The following is a 22,643-nucleotide window of genomic DNA, read 5'->3' as shown; positions in this document are numbered from 1 at the left end:
GTAACCAGGTGGGGCAAAACATCCTGCACTTTCTATTCCAGTCCTCTGGACATAAGAGTTGGCATTCAATTGCATAACATTTCAACTGTACAAATGTACTCGACAAATTATATCCAATTCATGCTCAGCTCCTGAGGGTCAATGTTTCAATGACAAGTGCACCCTTACAGTTCCTTACTTTCTCACATGAACATGTTTATTTTGTGAGCAGAAGGGTGCAGTGACCGCAACACTAGGTGATTGGAATATATGCAGTCGTGCATTAATAATTTATTTGAAGGCAACAGAATCTTTGTGACCATCCAGGGAAGGTTAGTTACTGGGAGGGTGGGGAATTGAAATATAAAATGTAGCTATTTCTTGTACTTTTCTTTCAGTTCAATGTGATGCTTTTACCTGGTGTTGGTCACCATCTGACACTGTGTACTTTGTGAGCTCTAAGTAGGGGTGTTATGGACTAGGCCAGACCACTCAAAATATTCTTAAGCAGGCAGCCCAGACCTAACTTTGCAAGTTGTTCCAGTAAGTGTACAGTGAAAATTACCCAGGGTAGGTTAGCTGGGTTGACTATCACATTTTAAAACAGACAAAACTTTATTCACAAAATTACGGAATGAAGCACAAAGAATAGAATATAGAATACCCACAGAACCCAGTCTATCCAAACTAGACTTAATTATACACAACAGTCCCAAAAAACAAACTCCTCAAACAAAGAGTAAAAATGAAACAAAGGCTTTCAGGTCAAAGTTAGAAGGGCAGAAGGAGATAGAGTCTCGAGCCTGTTTCCACACAGCCCAGTGCTGCACTGACTCAAACAAGACTCCAGCTTGCAGGACTGACCACTCCTCTTCCATTATACAGGTTACTTCTAAAACATGAAAGCTTTGGCCAAGTCTCATCTGTTTATGTATAAACAAAAAGGTCTCCCAATACCCTTTTCATCTTGGTACCAACCCAGCCGATTCAGAGCCCAGACTGTTTTAACAGTCCCTCTGAAAATAATCAAGGACACAGTATCTTGAGAAAAGGAACAGCTTTTAGAAAAATGGACCAGCTTTGTGACATCTCCCCCCTTAAAAATAATGAATCATCAATATCCAAAGATGGCTTCATTTTTAAAACCCTTAAAAAAATTTGGTTTGTAATCTAAAACCACACATATACACTACACTGACTATACACACGCAAACATGCACAACCACATTCGAATTCAAGACTTGGCACACCCGCCACCAAACACCTCTGTATCTCAACCGAATCTCGACAATGCATCAGCAATCATGTTTTTGTGACCTGCCACATGTACAATGGTCAAATTGAATGGCTGTAACAACTGGGTCTATCTAAACAGTCTGGCATTTTTATCCTGAAAGTTTTCCACAAATGTCATTGGTTTATGATCAGTGTATACGATTGTCTCAGATGTGTTGCTGGTAATATAAACATTGAAATGTAATGCCAACACCAAGCTCAAAGTCTCTTTCTCCACCATTGAATATTTCTGTTGATCAATGGTCAACTGCCTGGAAAAATACCCGATGGGTCTTTCTATCCCCTTGTCACCCTCCTGCAGGAACACAGCATCGACACCCGCATCACTAGCACTGATAACCACCTTGAAAGGCTTTGTTTAATCCGATGTGGCTAATACTGGGGCAGTGGTTAACACAGTTTTTAGGCTGTCAGATGCCTTTTGACAGTCTGCTGTCCACTGAAACTTCTTGCCGTTTTTTAACATTTTGGTGACTGGAGCAGCCAAAATTCGGCACAAATGTTCGCTAAAATCCACTCAATCCCAGAAACCGTAGTATTGCTCTTTTCATCGACGGTGTGGAAAATTCACCAATTACTTTTGTTTTTGCATCCTATGGGGTCATTTGTCTGTATCCAATAACATGGCCCAGGAAGGTGACTTGGGTTTTGGCAAATTCGCTTTTAGCTAGGTTTACCACCAAGCCTGCCTTCTGAAGTCGATTGAACAAGTCCGAAAAATGCTGTAAGTGTTCCTTCCATGAGTGACTAAAAATCACCAGATTATCAATATACACCACACAGTTGGGTAATCTGGCAATGACCTTATTTGTTAGTCTCTGAAATGTGGTTGGAGCATTTTTCATACCAAATGGCATGACTTTAAATGATATAGTCCATTTGGCATTATGAAAGGTGAAATTGCCTTTGCTCTTTCTGACAAAGGTACCTGCCAGCAGCCTTTCAGCAAGTCCAACTTAGTAATGTAAGTTGCTGTCCCACTTTTTGAGACAGTCCTCCAACCGCAGAATTGGATATGCATCAGTCTTTGTAACTGCATTGACTTTGCGATAGTCCACACATAACCATTGGGTACCATCTGGCTTTGGCACCATGACTGTGCGTGAGTCCAGTCACCGTAATTCACTTTGATTATGCCTTCTTGGAGCATGCTTTCTACCTCCTTCTGAACCTGTGTCAATTTTTGAGGGTTATGTCTATGAGGATGTTGCTTAATTGGAACAGCACCACCTATAGCTACACCATGCACAATTAGGTTAGTACTTCCCAGTTTATTTCTGCATATCTCCCCATGTGATAGTAATAACTCTTTCAGGTAATTTCACTTCTCTTGTGGAAGGTAACTCAATAATTTATCCCAATTTTTGACAACTTCCTCACTGTCCAGTTTGACTTGAGGAATGTTCAATTCAGAATCCTCTGAACTTGGTTCTTCCCTCTGTGTTGTAATCATTAACACCTTCTCCTCTTGCTTTCCTTCTCTGTCAAAATATCTTTTGAACATATTCACATGACACACTCTGTGAGGTTTCTCCCGTGTGGAGTCCTTATCAAGTAGCTTACCGCACTCAATTTCCTCTCTATTTGATAAGGTCCATTAAAACTTGCTTTTAACAGTTCGCTTATTACTGGAAGTAACACCAATACTTTATGCCCAATGGCAAAATTGCGAATTTTTGATTTCTTGTCTGCTTTCTGTTTCATTGTGTGCAGTGATACTTTTAAATGCTGTCTATCCAACTCCCCAGCTCTTTCTCGTCGTTCTCTAAAATTTGACACATAGTCCAAATGGGTGGTCTCTGAATTCTGACTTATTAATTTCTCCTTAACCAATTTTACCGGTCCTCTTACTTCATGTCCAAAACATTAATTCAAATGGACTGAATTTGGTCGATTCATTTGGTGCATCTCTGATTGTTAAAAGCCCAAACGGAACTTCCTTATCCCAATCATCTGCATAGTATTGACTATAAGCCCTCAACATGGTATTTAGTGTTTGATGTCACCTTTCTAGCGCTCCCTGTGATTCTGAATGGTACGCATTTGATTTGAATTATTTTATTCCCAAGCTATCCATAACCTCCTTGAATAGTTTGGTTGGGAAGTTTGACCCTTGATCTGACTGGATCTCTATTGGTAGTCTGTATCTAGTAAAAAAAATTGATTAATTCCTCTGCAACCCTTTTTGCTGTGATATTACGCTATGGGAATGTCTCGGGAAATCTATTCGACACACCCATTATTGTTAATAAATACTTATTCCCACTTTTTGTTTGAGGTAGGGGACCTATGCAATCAATCAAGACTCTTGTGAAAGGTTCTTCAAATGCTGGAATGGGTATTAAAGGTGCAGGTTTTATTACTGCCTGTGGTTTTCCGATTAACTAACATGTATGACACTTCTGGCAAAATTAAACTGCATCCTTGTGCAGTCCGGGCCAGTTAAAAAGTTCTTGTATTTTAGCCTGCGTTTTCCTCACCCCTAAATGACCTCTAAGTGGTAGCTTATGTGCCATTCGCAACACATCCTTTCTATACACTACTGATAAAACAATCTGATGAACTTCTGCCCCTTTCTCATCTGCTTGAATATGTGATGGTCTCCATTTCCCCATTGAGACATTATTTATTAAGTAATAACACACAGGGATGTATTCATGCACCCTCTCTATATATGCCTTTTGATACATATATAGTTCTCATCTTTCTGCTGTAACTCAATAAGCTTAGCAGAGCTGAAGATACTTGCACGTTTACCTATTTGCTCCTGTTCTGTCCCACTTATCTAGTCAAAAAAAGTCTTTGATAATGCTATTTCAGCTTCCTTATCTGTTCCCTTTGATCTCTCCTGCTTCAGCTTGTGACTCTGTGATCTCATTACTACACAATCAGGGAAGATTCCTGGATTAACATCCTGCATTTCTTCAGTTGCCTGAGTCTCCACTGGCTTTTCAACTAGAGTAGACTGCATGCCCACGGTGAATCAGCTATATCATTTGCAAGGACAAATTGTATTCCTGGAGCTGAAAATTTCTCCAGTGCTCCCGCCACAAATTCTCCACTCTTGTCTGGACTCTCTAGCCTCAATTTACATAATTGAGAGCTTTTTGTCTCACCGTAAATTCCCATTACCAGCACCTTTTCTGGCAGTAGTCCTTCAGTAGTACATATCTCCTCATCCTTCAGGATCACAGATTAAGAGGAACCTGTGTCCCTTAATATTGTAATTTCTTTATCTGCCACTCCTGGCCTATTTGAATAAACTTTACCCTTGCATGTATATTTTTTAAGCAGATCTGGCATATCCTCCTTAATCAACCTCTGATGCAGCTTTCTAGCTTCCATTGTGCTTTCTGTTCTCATGCCAACAAAACTTCCAGGCTTGTCCAGTTTTCCTCCATCTGGCTTTCTCCGAGCACAATTAGGTTAGTACTTCCCAGTTTATTTCTGTGATTTCATGTGACCCACTTTATTACAATGAAAACACTGGAGCTTTTTACCTTCTTCATCCACTTCAAGGGTTTCCTTTTTACCCTCTGGTAAGTTATCCTTATGATCTTCACTGAGATCTACCTTTCCCTTTCCACATGAGGATTTTGCTTTGTCCCAATTTCTATCCCTCATGGACTGAAATTGATTCTGGAAGCCAAGCCGTGTTTTACGGACCAGCTCATAATCATCAAGCCAGTTCAACTGCTAACCTTGCCATTTTAACTCTCCGCTCTTCCACATGTGTCTGCGCTGCTTCAGGCAGTGTATTTTTGAATTCCTCCAAAATAATTACCTCTCTAAATGCGTCGTAGGTTTGCTCTACTTTTAAAGCTCTTATTCACTTATCAAAATTACTCTGTTTGATCCTTTCAAACTCAATATAGGTTTGACATGGGCCCCTCCTTAGATTCCTGAAATGTTGTCTGTAGGCGTCTGGTACAAGCTCATATGCACTTAAGGTGGCTTTTTTTAACTTCCTCATATCCCCAGAGACCTCCTCTGATAGTGATGCAACGACTCACTGGCTATACCTACAAGTTTTGTTTGGATCAACAAAACCCACATGGTAAAAACAATGACTGCAGATGCTGGAAACCAGATTCTGGATCAGTGGTGCTGGAAGAGCACAGCAATTCAGGCAGCATCCGAGGACAGGCAAAATCGACTTTTCGGGCAAAAACCCTTCATCAGGAATCATGGTCACTGGCCACTGCATTTGTTTAGCTACTTTTTCAAATGAGATGAAAAAGGCTTCCACATCCTCCTCATTAAATTTAGGCAATGTTTGAACATACTTACACAGTTTCTCACTAGGCTTTTGACTACTAGGCTTGCTCATCCTCACTAGACTTGCTTTCAGCCTTGATCTCAACCCTTTTAAACTTTTTATGTGTCAATCTTTGAAGTTCAAACACTGTTTTTCTTTCTCTTTTTCTAAAGCCCTTTGTTCTTTTTCTTTATCTTCTGCTGCTCTCTTTTCCCTCTCTTCAGCTTTTAATTGTTACTCAAACTGCTTCATTTTTGCTGCTATTTCCTTATCTCTCGCCTCTGATTCAAGTTGCTTCATTTGCAATTGAATCCTTGCCATCTCTACCGATCCTGATGGTGTTTCCAGCAGGTTTAAATGCTGAGCTACTGCTGAAATTATCTCTCCTTTCCTCACACAAGGAGACAGCTCCAGCCCCAGCATGCCTGGAGGATCATCAACTCGGTGAAGGACGCTCTCTGGGCGGTCTGAAACCTGTTGATCTTCCAGCTGAAGGAGTTGACCCCGACGGAGTGTTGCAGACTGGCACATTCCAAGATCCAGGACTACGTGTTGAGGGACGCGCTGAAGCTTGGGGCAGCTGCCGCCAAGGCGCAGTGGGGAAAGACCACCATGTAACGTCTGCCTGCCTAAGCACAGGGGGGCCGACGCAATAAGGGGGCTCCGCTGACCCCACAGCTAAATAGGTGGATAGTAATCGTACAGACCTGTATATATGAATGATTACTCTGTCTGTGTATGCAAAGAAATGGAATGTTTACGTATGTATGGCATGACCAATTGTACAGATTATCAAAATATTTTATGAATAAAGTATATTTTTGAAATGAAAAAAAAGTCTGCTCATTCCAGCAGCTGGTCTTATTCACCTTGTGTAAAACTATTAAGTTCACCTCGTCCACCTCCAGAAAACTCTTGGCGACTGAAACAGCCTTTGTCTACCCAACCAAACCAACACCTGAAATAAAGGAACCAGCTACTAGCCCTCACTATTTAAATCCCACAAAGAACCCCCAATCTGTTATGGATTAGACCAGACCACTCAAACATTCTTAAGCAGGCAGCCCATACGTAACTTTGCATTTTGTTTCGGTAAGTGAACAGTGAAAATTGCCCGGAGTAAGTTAGCGAGGTTGACTACTAGGTTTTAAAACAGACAAAATGTTATTCACAAAATTACAGAAAGAAACACAAAGAAGAGATTATAGAATACCCATAGAACTCAGTCTATCCAAACTAGACTGAATTATGCTATTCCAAAAATACACAACAGTCCCAATAAACAAACTCCTCAAACATAGAGTGAAAATGAAACAAAGGCTGACAGGTCGAAGTTAGAAGGGCAGAAGGAGATAGGGTCTAGTAGCCTGTTTCCACACAGCCCACTGTTACACTGACTCAAACAAGACTCCAGCTTCCACTCCTCTTTCATTATACAGGTCACTTCTAAATCATGAAAACGTTAGCCTGAAGTCTCATCTGTTTATGTAAAAACAAAAAGACCCTCCAATACCATTTTCATCTTGGTACCAACCCAGCTGATTCGGAGCCAGGATTGTTTACGACCCCCTAAAAATAATCAAGGACACAGTATCCTAGGGAAAAGAAGCAGCTTTTCAAAAAAAGGACCATCTTTGTGACGGGGGCAGCAGTGGTCATACAGTGGACTGAATCTTCCAGGACCTGTTGGGGTAGCACATGTTATGATGAGCCAGTTTAAGGGAATATTCAGTAAAATGTTTGTAACATGCTTCATTGATGGAATGATCATATTTTGTTAAATGGAAAGTATTCTTTCGTTTCCTCCAGATTTCTTCCTTCATCTTTTAAACGTGCTTTTCCACTGTCCTCTAGTACCTTATCCACTTCTAATGTGCGTTACCAAGCAATAGGTGTTCACAGTCTGTTCAAGGAGCAGCCCAGGCAAGTTCCCATTCAATAGACAAGCTTTCCAACAGAGACACATTGGCTAACAATCAGGAGAATTTACCCAGGCTGTTCACTACTTCAACTTGCCAGGAGGAAATGGATCAATTGTATACAATAGTGGGCGGCACGGTGGCACAGTGGTTAGCACTGCTGCCTCACAGCGCCAGAGACCCAGGTTCAATTCCCGCCTCAGGCGACTGACTGTGTGGAGTTTGCACGTTATCCCCGTGTCTGCGTGGGTTTCCTCCGGGTGCTCCGGTTTCCTCCCACAGTCCAAAGAATTGCAGGTCAGGTGAATTGGCCATGCTAAATTGCCCATAGTGTTAGGTAAGGGGTAAATCTAGGGGTATGGGTGGGTTGCGCTTCGGCGGGGCGGTGTGGACTTGTTGGGCCGAAGGGCCTGTTTCCACACTGTAAATAATCTAATCTAATAGACACACGCACACATGCACACCTTCTCATAACAATCGTTCCAAAAAACCGTCTGTGGTGCTGGTGGTGTCAATTGGTATTTTCTAGATCGAAGCCAATATATTTTTTGTCATTGAATAAGATTATAAAGGGAGCAACAGTGGGCGAATGCCATTGAAATTTAGATCAGCTCTGATCTAATGAAGTGTTTCGACTGACCCCACAAGCATAGTCAGGTCACTTGATAAAGTGCAATGGAGAGCAGCCAGAGCCGATGAATTTGGAGAAGGACAAAGAAAACTGGAATGAGAAAAAAACTTTTCGAATGATGTAGATTGGGAAAGATGCATAAGAGGAATGTGAATCACATACAATGAAAGATAATGGTAATGCATTTCACTACAAATTTACCAATTTACTGGGTATATTAACTGGTGCATGAAAGGAAAGCGTCTTTAAAAGAAGTAAAACATTGTTTTTTACTTCTGCTTGGCTAAAGATCCAGTTTACTTTCAGCTGCAAGAAAACATTTCTGGCTGACTGTTGATTGTTTGCCTTTGATTGTATTTGAGCACATCACTGCACAAATAATGGCTATTATTCTATGAGTTCCTTGTGATCAACACTCAGTGCCAAGTTCATGTTGGATCTTGATTTATAATTTAATACATGGGCCGGATGTTTCCATTAGGGGCAAGAATCAGGACGTGGGACAGATCCACCAGAACACCAGGAAAGTGGGTCGCTTTCAGCTCAAATAAGCAGCCAATGTCATTTGTATGTGGTCATATAAAAGTCAGAAAGTTCTTCATCTTCAAAGTGGCCAGTGCAAATGGGGAGCTGAGACTGGATTTAGGAAGGGAAAGGCATCCAAATGCTGCTTTCACTGTATAGCCCAGCACTGAACATGCCACTGACTAGCTGGATGGTGAAAAGGGGGCAGTGTGTGTGGCTATCATGTCTTGCAGCTAGGTGGCATGTCTTAAAGGGGAGCTGGACAAATTTTATAGAAGCTGCTACCAGTACAGAAATTAGCTGTAAGGAGAAAGACAATGAATGGAGCAATACGAGGATTACTGACTTGGCTCTGGAGGAATTAATACAGGGCTTGCAAAGTAGGGGAGAAACAACAATTCCACAGGGGGCCCGCAGACACCAAAGTGATCTTTGAGAAAATAATGGGAGTAGGTGACCAGGGAAGTCAAATCCCAGACTCTAGCCCTGAAGATGTGACAACAATGCTACAAGAAGTCTAATGACCTGACATGAGTAACCGAGTTCAGTGAAAGGGTCCTCACTGGATGTCTCCTATCTCTCACACCATCACCCTTAACACATTGCTTCATGCACTGGGGTCCCATTACTTTCTGATCGACAATCAGAACTCATGCCTACCATCCAGACCACTTCACCCTCACATGTCTTACAATGATGTCAACCTTGCGCCCAACTCTTGCTGCCTCCACATACCTCCAGCTCATCAGCTATTTGTAGGCATACCATCCAATCACATTGCATCAACTCATCGAAACGCTCTCCTTTCTCATGCAGGACAAGGTGCCCAGGACATGAGGGAACTGAGCGGAGCAGGAGGGGCACAGGCACAGCCGTACCACATGACCCCTCAAGAGGAGACTGTGCTCCACGTCATGAGGACTGCTGGAACAGAGACTATGGCATTTAGCATCACTATGAACAATCTGGATAATGGTATGTCTGTGTCCTTTATGGCCCTTCGCAATCCCATCTCACCTTCATTGTGCTCTGTGGCCTGAAAGCAGCATAGAGTCAGGATCTGCACATGGCAACTCAGCTGGTGATAGTGGACTACAACCAGACCTTCAGAGAACATAGAACACAGAACATAGAACATAGAACAGTACAGCACAGTACAGGCCCTTCAGTCCTTGATGTCATGCTGACCTTTTATCCTACTCTATGATCAAACTAACCTACATACCCTTTATTGTACTATCATCCACATAACTATTCAAGAGTCACTTCATTGTCCCTAATATATCTGACTCTACTACCACCACTGTCTGTGCATTCCGCACACCCACCACTCTCTGTGTAAAGAACCCCCCACCTCTGCCATCTCCCCTAAACCTTTCTCCAATCACCTTAAAATTATACCTTCTTGTGATAGCCACTTCTGCCCTGGGAAGAACTCTCTGACTATTCACTCTATCCATGCCTCTCATCATTTTGTACACCTGTATCAAGTCACCTCTCATCCTTCTTCACTCAACTAGAAAAACCCTAGTCCCCTCAACCTTTCTTCAGAAAACATGCCCTCCAGTCCAGGTAGCAACCTGGTAAATCTTCTCTGCACCCTCTCTAAAGCTTCCACATCCTTCCTATAATGAGACGACCTGAACTGAACACAATGTTCCAACTGTGGTCTAACTAGGACTCTATAGAGCTGCAGCTCTTAAACTCAATTCCCCTGATAATGAAAGCCAACACACCATATTCCTTCTGAACAACCCTATAAACTTGGGTGACAACTTTGAGGGAGCTATGGACATGGACCCCAAGATCCCTTTGTTCCTCCACACTACCAAGAATCCTGCCTTTTACCCTGTATTCTGTATTCAAAGTTGACCTTCCAAAATGAATAACTTCACCCATTTCCATCTGCCACCTATCAGCCCAGTTCTGCGTCCTGTCAATGTCCCTTTGCAACCGATAACAGCCCCCTACACTATCCACCACTCCACCACCCTTCGTGTCATCAGCAAACTTACTCACCCACCCGTCCACTTCCTCATCCAAGTCAATTATAAAACTCACAAATAACAGAGGTTCCAGAACAGATCCCTGCAGAACACCACTGGTCACCAAGCTCCAGGCTGAATCCATTCCATCTACTTCCATCCTTTGTCTTCTTTGGGCCAGCCAATTCTGTATTCAGACAGACAGTTTCTCTATATCCCATGCCTCCTTTCTTTCTGAATGAGCCTACCATAGGGAACTTTATCAAATGCCTTGCTAAAATCCATGTACAGCACACCCACTGCTCTACCTTCATCAATATGTTTTGCCACATCCTTAAAGAATTCAATAAAGCTTGTGTTGCATGACCTGCCCCTCACAAAGCCTTGCTGACTATTTCTAATCATACTATGGCTTTCCAAGTAATCATAAATCCTGTGTCTCAGAATCCTCTCCAATAATTTGCCCACCACAGATGTAAGACTGACTAGACTGTAATTTCCAGGATTATCCCTTTTCTCTTTCTTGAACAAGGGAATAACATTTGCCACCCTCCAGTCATCTGGCACTACTCCAGTGGACAGTGAGGATGCAAAGATCATCACCAAAGGCACAGCAACCTCTTCCCTTGCTTCCTGTACTAACCTTGGGTATATCCTGTCTGGCCCAGGATATCAATTGCTATGCTTTTCAAAATTTTCAGCTCATCATCCTTCTTAACATCAACCCGTTCAAGCATATCAGCCTATTTCATGCTGTCCTCATAAATGTTCAACGTCCCTCTCAGTAGTCAATACTGAAGTGAAGTATTCATTAAAGACCTCCCCCATCTTCTCCAGACACAAGTTCCTGATCAGCCCTACCCTCACTCTGGCTCTCCTCTTGTTCCTCACATAAGTGTAGAATGCTGTAGGGTTTTCCTTAATCCCTTTTATGCTCCCTTCTGGCTCTCCTACCCTCTCAGTTCCTTCCTGGCTACCTTGTAACCCTCTAAAGCCCTGTCTGATCCTTGCCTCCTCAACCTTAAGTAAGTTCCTTCTTCCTCTTGACTAGATGTTTCACATCCCTTGTCACCAAAAGTTCCATTACCCTACCAATCCTTCCTTGCCTCAGTGGGACAAACCTGTCCAGCACTATCAGCAAACGCTCCCTAAACAACCTCCACATTTCTATCATGCATTTCCCTGAGAATATCTGTTCCCAGTTTAGGTGCCCCAGTTCCTGCCTAATAGCATTGTAATGCTCCCACCCCCAATTAAACACTTTCCCATTCTGTCTGCTCCTATTCCTCTCCATGACTACAGTAAAGGCCATTATCACTGAAATGCTCTCTCATTGAGAGATTTGACACCTGAACTGGTTTGTTGTCAATCACCAAATCCATATGGTCTCTCCTCTAGTTGGCCTATCTACATATTGAGTCAGGAATCCTTCTTGGACACACCTGACATAAACTGCTCCATCCAAACTATTTGAACTAAGGAGGTTCCAATCAATATTAGGAAAGTTAAAGTCACCCATAGCAACAACCCTGATACTTCTGCACCTTTCCAAACTCAGACTCCCAATCTGCTCCTCCATGTCTCTGTTGCTACTGGGGAGTCTAGAGAAAACTCCCAATCAAGTGACTGCTCCTTTCATATTTCTGACTTCCACCCATACTGACTCTGTAGACAAACCCTCCTCAATGAGCTCCCTTTCTCTCTGATTAGCAATACCACTCCCCCACCTCTTTTACTTCCCCCTCTGTTCCTTTTGTAACATCTAAACCCTGGAACATCCATATAACCATTCCTGCCCCTGTGATATCCAAGTGTCTGTAATGGCTACAACATCATAGCTCCAAGCACTGATCCATGCACTAAGTTCATCACCCTTATCCCTGATGCTTCTTGCATTAAAATAGACACACTTCAACCCATCACATTGACTGTAACTTTATCCTATCAACAGTCTATCCCTCCTCACAGACTCTCTGCACGCTGTATCTGACTGTTCACTAGCTACTCTATCCTCAGACCCACAGCTCAGGTTCCTACCCCCTGCCAAACTAGTTTAAACCCTCCTGAAGAGCTCTAGCAAACCCCCTGCCCAGGGTATTGGTGCCACTCCAGTTCAGGTCCATCTTGTAAAGATCCCACTTTCCCCAGAAGGTGATCCACATATCTAAAGCCCTCAATGAGCCACATATCCAAAGCCCTCCCTCCTACACCAGCCCTGCAACCACGTGTTTATCTGCACTCGCTCCCTGTTCCTAGCCTTGCTAGCCCGTGGCACCAGTAGCAATCCTAAGATTACTACTCTGCTCATCCTGCCTTTTAGCAAGAATGGTTCATGTGCCGGTTCCCTAGAGGGCAACACCACAGATTAGTTCTGGGCATTTGACAAGGTGGTAGTCAGGGTGCACACTGTGAAGCTTGATGCATTGGCAGAACTTCCAGGTGGCCTGTCATCATTGTTAAGCAGTGTGGAGCTTACTCCAATTTGGCCCAGAGATTTGCTCAGATTGGACCCCGGCATTTCCAGCATGAAATCTGTGACCAGCTCCACAATGATAGTTGCGGAACTACCCGTGATGTAGTGAGCAGAGGCTGATATTCCAGTCTCCTCGGGAATCATCACGTCAGAAATCGTCTCTCCAGAACGGCTGGAGAAATATCCACAGTGTCCGCACTGTATAGACTGAGGTCATGGGACCCAAGCTTGATGCCATGGAAGCTCAGAGTGTTGTCATCATTGCTGCAAACTTCAGTACCCAATGAGACTTGCAGACTATCCCAGCAAGTACACAACCTGTCCTTTAACAGATTATTAGGATTACTGATATACTAACCTGGCAGAGCAAATTCTCAGATACTGAGACATTTCCCCTTGTTGGGAGTTTAGAATTAAAAGGGATAGTCCCATTTAAAGCCAAATGAGGAATGTTTTCCTCTCAGAGGGCTCTCGGGGTGGGGGTGGGAGAAATGCAGGATGGGAGGGTGATTCTAGCCACCTTTTTGCATTACAAGTCCAGGTAATTACCCTTGGATAAGGTGTATTAAAAAGTTTCAAGACAAAGGTAAAAACAATGACTGCAGATGCTGGAAACCAGATTCTGGATTAGTGGTGCTGGAAGAGCATAGCAGTTCAGACAGCATTCGAGGAGCAGTAAAATCAGATTGTATTCCTGATGAAGGACTTTTGCTTGAAACGTCGATTTTACTGCTCCTCAGATACTGCCTGAACTGCTGTGCTCTTCTAGCACCACTAATCCAGTTTCAAGACAAAGGCCTGTTCAGCCCTTTGTCGTTTGTCATGTTATCAGCCATTCTTTTATAAATTCTTTGTTGAGTTTGGCTATCTTCAGGTCAGGTGACTTTGGCAGCCATTTTAGTGTCCTAGGCCATTTTTAACAGTTTTCTGTTATATTAAAGTCCAAAGCTTTTAAGTTTGTTGCCAAGTACTGAAGCTTTAGGGTTGGTATTTCACAATAACCTGGGTATGGTTTCAGAGTAGACCTGGCAAAAACCTGCATAGTTTACGGGGGCGAGGAGAGGAAGGTAGTGTCACTGCAATGGCCTCAGACATGGTTAGTGCAGAGCCTTTGTTGGAGAATGGACCAGAAGTGAAATATAGAAGCTTCATATTCTTTAAACGAAATGAAACATGACAATATGTTCTTAAAACTTGTTATCAGCCTTTAGTCCTGTGAATTTCAAGGGTGCAGAAAGAACATGTTATGGGATAAATTCTCCTCTCAGCAGGTGTTGTGAATTCTAAATAGGGACTGGCAGAAACTGGAGGTGTGGTTGAATTCAGCTCATTGTACTGTGGGAACTGGACAGCAGGGAGACAAAAGATACAAGGGGAAAAAATATATAAACTTTAGGCAATAATTAACAAAGGCACTTGGACTAAGATAAGAAATCTTTATAAACGTCAGTGAAAGAAGCTTTTTGACATGTTTCCTGATGAAAATGAGGGCCGTATTGGTTCTTGGTGCTTTTCTAGTGGCTGTTTACAGCCAGGAGACGTTTATTGGGTAAGTAAATGTCATTTTCCCTGACATGTGTGCTTTGAAAATTCAATCAAAGTATGCAGTCAGCCATCCAAAATTATAGCAAGGAATTGTCACACAACTGGGTCATTTGGAAGCTTGTCATTGTGCCCTCTGTGAAGTTATATTCATTGAAGTGAAGGCTGGAATATTGTGGGAGAAGTAAATAATCCCAGTATCAAGGCCGACAGAACCTGGCCCATGTGGAGGGCAGCAGAATCCAGGATGGCATGTTACTGATCGCTGCTAAATAAGAGGCCACCCCGGGACCTCTGCCTAATTGAGGATGATAACCATCTCTGAAGTATTTCCCAACAAAGGGTTAGATGCTCAGCATCATCATCATTATAAATGACCATATCTGAGTCTTTGGAAAGAGAAAAAGGGCATTTTCATGCGAAGGGGAGTTGGGAAGTGGTCAAACTAATTGACTACCTGCCTCTGACTGAGCTACTGAGCTTCTTGTCACTGATAACATTGGCAGGAAAACATGAGGTTCCTGGATTAACAGCCTTTCTCATGGCTTGATAAAATCCAACCCTTGAGATTCTCAATTGGTGGCACACGAGGTCCACAGATTGGCAGAAAAATCTTGTTTGGCACAAATAAGCATCCTAGGCATGTGGGATCACAAGGAAACAATGTAGAGTTTTAGCCCTGCATCGTTGTCTTTTCCAGAGAATGGAGCAGGGTAAAACAGGCTGACAATTCTCAATGAGCTCCTTATGTATTAGTGGAGTTGCCCCATGTATAAGACTGGAATACAGCCGGACTGAGAGCTGTGCGTAGTGGTGAAGGACAATAGTTTGGGTGATGGCCAGCCCTCCTACATCATCTAATTTGTTGACAATGGTCATAGCTCTAGGGTAAAGTCACACCAGGAAAAGGGAGTCTTGATGCCAATATAAGCTTATTGCTTGTATGCATTATTTTCAATAGCGGATGATCCTGTTTATACTGGAGAATGGTTGCCATCTGGGGCTGGTGCCTTGTGAATGTACATCAGCACATGAAGACCGAGCTCTATGGTGAGAGCTTGATTTAAAGTGAGACCCCAGAATCTGTCTTGTATCTTTTGGCATACACCAAAAGCTTCAGTATGAAGGCAGCTAAGTCAATGACAGATTGTGAATCTTAATCATCTGCTTTTATTAAGGTTTGTTCGTTACTTTCTCCAATCCACAAATGGTTTAATGCCAAGGCTCATGTTAACAGGTGACATTAACTAGAGGGTAATCAGAGAGTTCTCGTGGCCTACAGCACGGCAAAAGGCCCTTTGGACTATTGAGTCTGTGTTGGTCAAAAACAACCACCTAATTATTCTAACCTGATTTTATAACATTTTGCCTTATATGCTTTGGCATTGCAATGTACATCTGAATAACTCTTAAAGGGGTTCTGCCTCTAACACCCTTACAGGCAGTGAGTTCCAGATTCCCTTGAGTGAATTTTGTTTTTCCATTTTTTCCCTGTAAACCTCCTGCCCACTCCTTACCTTAAATCAATGCCCCTGGTGATTAATCCCTCCCCCAAGGGGAAAAGTTCATTTCTTTTTATGCTGCATATGCCCCTCATAATTTGATACATCACAATCACATCCCCCACTCCCCAGTTTCCCAATGCACAGCCATCCAATGGTTGCCAATTTTGTTTGCACATATTCCTGAAGATTTCACCACATGATTATTGGCTTCCAAATGCCCCATCCCCACAAATCTGCCATTGGCTGCCCGACGTGTCCATTTATGCAGTATACCACCTTTCTAAAAACAATCAGGAAACTAATTCACTCCTCATTAACCAGTTAGATGATTCTGTCAGTCAAGTCGCCTTTTATCCTCACCTCCAATATCTTTCTTACTGGTAGATAAGTGTTTGCAGAAATTAGTTTTGAAAAACACAATTTGTTTCCTTGCCCACATGATTTTTTTTCTCCCGGGATAGACTTGCAACAGAGTCCCAGAGATTAATCTAGTAGAGTCCAAGAGGTAAAAACAATGACTGCAGATGCTGGAAACCAGATTCTGGATTAGTGGTGCTGGAAGAGCACAGCAGTTCAGGCAGCATCCAAGGAGCTTTGAAATCAACGTTTTGGGCAAAAGCCCTTCATCAGGAATAAAGGCAGTGAGCCTGGAGTGTGGAGAGATAAGCTAGAGGAGGGTGGGGGTGGGGAGAAATTAGCATAGTTGCAGTGGGAGAGGGACTCCCTGAGATTCTTGTAGCAAGAGGAGGAAAACTTCTTCAAGGCAGGCATCCTTGCAAGAGGATTTGCAGTAGGGGTGCTCACCTTCCACCCTACCAACCTTCGAAAGATGCCCTCCAACACATCTCGTCTACATCCCGCACCTCGGCCCTCAGACCCCACCCCTCCAACTGTAACAAGGACAAAACGCCCCTGGTGCTCACCTTCCACCCTACCAACCTTCGAAAGATGCCCTCCAATGCATCTTGTCTACATCCCGCATCTCCGCCCTCAGACCCCACCCCTCCAACCGTAACAAGGACAGAACGCCCCTGGTGCTCACCTTCCACCCTACCAACCTTCGCATAAACCAAATCATCCGCCGACATTTCCGCCACCTCCAAACAGACCCCACCACCAGGGATATATTTCCCTCCCCACTCCTTTCCACCTTCCGCAAAGACCGTTCCCTCCGTGACTACCTGGTCAGGTCCACGCCCCCCTACAACCCACCCTCCCATCCTGGCACTTTCCCCTGCCACCGCAGGAACTGTAAAACCTGCACCCACACTTCCTCCCTCACCTCTATCCAAGGCCCTAAAGGAGCCTTCCACATCCATCAAAGTTTTACCTGCACATCCACTAATATCATTTATTGTATCCGTTGCTCCCGATGCGGTCTCCTCTACATTGGGGAGACTGGGCGCCTCCTAGCAGAGCACTTTAGGGAACATTTCCAGGACACCCGCACCAATCAACCACACCGCCCCGTGGCCCAACATTTCAACTCCCCCTCCCACTCTGCCGAGGACATGGAGGTCCTGGGCCTCCTTCACCGCCGCTCCCTCACCACCAGACGCCTGGAGGAAGAACGCCTCATCTTCCGCCTTGGAACACTTCAATCCCAGGGCATCAATGTGGACTTCAACAGTTTCCTCATTTCCCCTTCCCCCACCTCACCATAGTTCTAAACTTCCAGCTCATCACTGTCCCCATGACTTGTCCGGACTTGTCCTACCTGTCGTTTTTCACCTATCCACTCCACCCTCTCCTCCCTGACCTATCACCTTCATCCCCTCCCCCACTCTCCCATTGTACTGTATGCTACTTTCTCCCCACCCCCACCCTCCTCTAGCTTATCTCTCCACGCTCCAGGCTCACTGCCTTTATTCCTGATGAAGGGCTTTTGCCCGAAATGTCAATTTCGAAGCTCCTTGGATGATGCCTGAACTGCTGTGCTCTTCCAGCACCACTAATCCAGAATCTAGTAGCATCCAAGGCAATTCTGGGGGGTTGTCAAACCCCCTTCACTCCACGACTTCAGAGTTGAGCTGCTGAACTTGATCATTGACACTTGTTCATAGCATTTGAGCACATTTTGATTGGTTGAACATGAGCTAAAGTGACCAGGGCAATAAGAACAAAATGGAGAAATGAAAGAAGGAAAATAGAGATTAAAGGAGACAAAAAGATCCACTAACAAATGACCAGTTTTGACTCTTATCCTTATACTGTTAGAATCCTTCAAGGTTTGTCTCTGAAACATATTTGAATGGCCTAGGAGAGCACAGAGGATGAATTGAAAGCATAGGGACTTCACAACATTAAAACCGAAAATAGGAGGGGGGGTCTCGAAGGGTGCAGTCTTCATGTGATATCTTATGCCCCCTGTTGGTTGATTACTTGTGTGGTGTTGATAGCTTGTACCCGAGGACTCACTGTTCTGCAAGTAACGGGGGCGGGAATCCCAGCTGGGTTTAAAGGCATGGGGTAAATAATGGGCACTAATCCTAATTGGACTGAAAGAAAACTTTTTTAAAAATTACTGGGTTGCAGAACCATGGGTTCTAAGATCATCACAAAAACGCTGCCTGACCACCCAGGAAAGCTACTCATTAAATGTTTGGACAAATAAGCTGTTTAATTAAAATAAACTATTTAATTAACAGAAACTATTACATCAATACAATATTTTTCCTAGAAATTCTATTGCACAGTTTCTTGAATAATCGAGTTTAACTTTTGCAATGAATAACATTTGTTTTCTGCTACAGCACGTAACAAAGATCTGTGCTTTCTGAAAGTGCCAATCTTTCCAATTCAAATAAACAGGATTAAGGTCTCAACTTTCTCTGATACCTTTGTAGTTGTGTTGCCGTAGTCTTACCAGACCATAGGGGCTGCTTTCTTATTAGAGAGAAGCGACTAGTGGTGATTTAACCTGAGGGCCACCAGACGTCAGGCACGGGAAGAAGTTGAAGAGGAGAGTCCTTCAATGGTAACCTCAAACAGGTGACAGGAATTGAACCCACGTTATTGGCATTACAATACTCTGTAAACCAATTGGCCAGCGAACTGAGCTAAACTGATTCCCTCTGATATCTATAGCGAATCTGAATGAGATGGTTTTGGGTTGCTTAATACATCATCAAAAAATGTCCTATGAAATTGTAAGACTAAGCAACCACTTAGTTCACTGAGTTTGCTTTGCCATTCAATGAGATCATGACTCATCTGATAATTCTCAACTCCACCTCCCTACCTTATCCCCATAACTCTTGATTCCATTCTCATTAAAAGTCTGTCTCTCTCAACCTTGAATATACTTAATGACTTGGTTTCAACAGCCGCCTGCATAAATAATTCCACAGATTGATTACCTACTGAAAGAATACATTCCTTCTCAGCTCTGTCTTAAATGTGGCACCCTTTATTCTGAGTTTACGCTTTCTGGTCCTAGACAAGGAGAAATGAACTCTCAGCATCTGCCCTGTCAAGCACCTTAACAGTGTTATACGTTTCAATTAGGTCATTCTCATTCTTCTATATTCCAATGAGTAAAGGCTCATCTTACTCAACCTCTCTTTGTAAGAAAATCCTCCTTACTGGGATCAACCCTATGAATCTTCTCTAGACTGCCTCTGATGCCAATATATTATTCCTTAGGTAAGGGCATCAAAATTGTTCACCGTATTCTAGGTGTGATCCACCTGGCGCCTTGTATAGTTTTAACAAAATTTCCCTATTTTTAGATTTTGTTGCCTTTGAAATAAAGTTCATTTGCCTTCCTTATTGCAATTGAAAATGGATGCTATCTTTTGTGTGCTTAGTCCATGAGGACCCTCAGATCCCTTTGTGATACATCTTTTTACAGTGTCTGTCCACTTAAATAATATTCAGTTCCTCTATTCTCCCTGCCAAAATGCATAAACACACATTTTCACACATTATATTTAATCTTTTATGCTCTCACTTCAGCTGTCTCCAACCTTCTGTAGACTGTTTGCGTCATCCACACTATTTGCCTTCTCACCTATTTTTGTGTCATCTGCAAACCTGGTGACAGTATTCCACTTCTGTTGTCCAAGCCAATAATCTAGAAAACAATTGTAACGCCAAGCACTAATTCCTGTGACATTTCACTTGTTACAGGTAACCATCCTGAAAATGCTCCCTCATCCTGATTCTCTGTCTTCTATTACTTAGCCAATTCTCTATCCATACTAATATACCACCCAATATCATAAGCTCTTATCCTATTAAGTTGCTTTATATGTGGTGCCTTATCAAATGCCTTTTGGAAAAGCCAATATATTACATCTACTGGTTTCCATTTATCTTTCCTGTTTTTTATCTCCTCAAAGAATTCTAATAATTTTGTCAGGAATGATTTCCCCTTCATGAAGCCATGCTGACTCTGCTTGATTGTGTTATGTATTTCCATATATTCTGCTTTCACATCATTTGTAACAGAATCAGACATTTTCCGAATGACTGATGTTAAGCTAATAGGCCTATCATATCAGAAACTCCCTACAGTGCAGAAAGAAGCCTTTCAGACAAGCAAAGTCTGCACCAATCCTCCAAAGAACATCCGACCAAGAACCAGACACCCAACCTATCCCTATAACCCCACATTTCCATGGCTAATCCATCTAGCGTACACATCCCAGGACATTACAGGGCAATTTCCTATGGCCAATCCACCTAAATAGCACATCTTCATCTGTGGGAGGAAACCAGTGCATTCAGCAGAAACTCACACAAACGCAGGGAGAGTGTGCAAATTCCACACAGACAGTCACCCAAAACTGGAATTGAACCCAGGTCCCTGGTGCTGTGAAAGGACAGTGCTAACCATTGAACCATTGTACCTCCACATCTCTTGTGCTTTTCTTTGTCTGGCTCAACTTTTGAATAAGCGTGTTACATTGATAACTTTCCAATCCTTTGGAACTTTTCTGGAAGTCAAGGATTGTTGGAGAATTGTTACCAGTGCATCCATCATCTCTGTATCTACTTGCTTTAAAATTCCAGGATGCAACCCTAGGCCTTTGGCTTCATTAGTTTACCCATTTACTTTTTCTCTTGTGATAGTATCATATTTATTTCCACACCTTCTTTTAGCTCTTTATTTAGTGTGTTTTGGAATGCTGTTAGTGTCTTCTAACATGATGACTGAAGTAAAGTATTTATTCAACTCCTCTGCCATTTCCTGCTTCCACATTATTATTCCACAGCCTATTGTAATTTTTGGTACAAAGCTTAAAGTAACACACAATAATCTACCATTTCAGAAACAGTGTAACACATTCCTCTCTCAAGGGTTGAGATGAAAAGACTGCCCCATGGCTTTTAACTCTCCCATGAAGAATTTCAATTCCCTTTCTTTCATGTTTGCTTCCTACAGTGACCAGGTTTTACGAATCACTGCCAGTAATGGGGCACAGCTTGACCTGGTGCAATCTCTCCAAGAACTACAGCATCTAAATGTGAGTTAGCATACATAAAGATAATATTTAATTAATATAAATCAATGCAATTCTTGGGCATCCCTTCATGCTTTGTCTCCCATTTCAGTCTGATCAGTGGTCACGTATTATCTTTGCCTTATGCTTTTCAATCTTAGTTGTGGCCTTTGGTATGACATTTTAGATTTCTCACTATATTAAAATGCTTTACCTATCAGCAATCATCAATTGCAGTTAAAAACATACAAATAATTATTGAACTGTAATAATTGCTAATGTGTCATTGTGAATCCCTGAAATGTATATATTAAAGAAATCAAGGCAATTTCTGATTTCCAAAAGGCATTTAATAATTTGCCACGTCAAAGATTATTAGGCAAAATAAGAACACATGGTGTAAGGATAACACATTAGCATGAGTAGACGAATGGTTAGTGAACAGGAAATCAAATGTACTGATAATTGGGTTATTTTCAGGTTGGAAAATGTAATCAGTGGAGTGCAAGAGGGATCAGCATTGGAGCCTCAATGAATTAAAACCTATATCAAAGTTGGAGGAACCAAATGTATGGTTGCTAAGTTTGATGATAACACAAAGATGTGTAGGAAATTAAGTTATGAAGAGGACATAAGCAATCTGCAAAAGGATATTGATAGATTAAATGAATGGGCAAAAATATTCCTGATGGACCCATGTGGCAAAATGTAAAATTGTCTCCTTTGGCAGGAACAATGGAAAAGCAGCATGCTTTTAAATGGAGAGAAATTGCAGAACTCAGCAATATGGAGGGATCAGAGGATTGTTATTGATTCCAGCTAATGGTAAAACTGGCAGAGTGAGGCCTGGGTTGATAAATTTTATTTTTACAATTTGGATCCTGCTATGGTCGGTCACTGAACATATTTACAAAAGGATGCTAATGTATTTTTAACTTCATTACACAGAAGCAAAACAAAAATACAAAATCATATGGCAATTTGGAAAGATTCAAACAGCAAAAAGAAAGATTCAGTCATCTTTCCCAGATTATACTTTGCAGAATCTCAGCCTCAGTGAAGCATCCCTCCTGCCTTCACTTT

General features: G+C 42.5%; 1 protein-coding gene across 2 annotated transcripts in view; it reads left to right on the top strand.

Annotated features, from left to right (window-relative positions):
• Positions 1-14,468: 14,468 nt before the first annotated feature.
• LOC122561472 (carboxypeptidase A1-like) overlaps positions 14,469-22,643 on the top strand; it is a 39,958-nt gene continuing 31,783 nt past the window's right edge. The window contains exons 1-2 of one of the 2 annotated variants that reach the window (XM_087999403.1): positions 14,530-14,615; positions 21,503-21,584. In XM_087999403.1, the coding sequence (XP_087855529.1) occupies positions 14,545-14,615; positions 21,503-21,584 (153 nt within the window). In that variant the 5' untranslated portion in view covers positions 14,530-14,544. Of the gene's footprint in view, positions 14,616-21,502; positions 21,585-22,643 lie in introns of both variants that reach the window. The other variant, XM_087999404.1, reaches the window with a different exon arrangement.

The sequence above is a fragment of the Chiloscyllium plagiosum genome, unplaced genomic scaffold, assembly GCF_037043375.1.
Source record: "Chiloscyllium plagiosum isolate Xiang-an unplaced genomic scaffold, Cpla_swu_hap1 HiC_scaffold_23, whole genome shotgun sequence".
NCBI lineage: Eukaryota > Metazoa > Chordata > Chondrichthyes > Orectolobiformes > Hemiscylliidae > Chiloscyllium > Chiloscyllium plagiosum.
The sequence above is the reverse complement of the archived record's forward strand: the minus strand, read 5'-3'. Positions and strand labels throughout refer to the sequence as shown.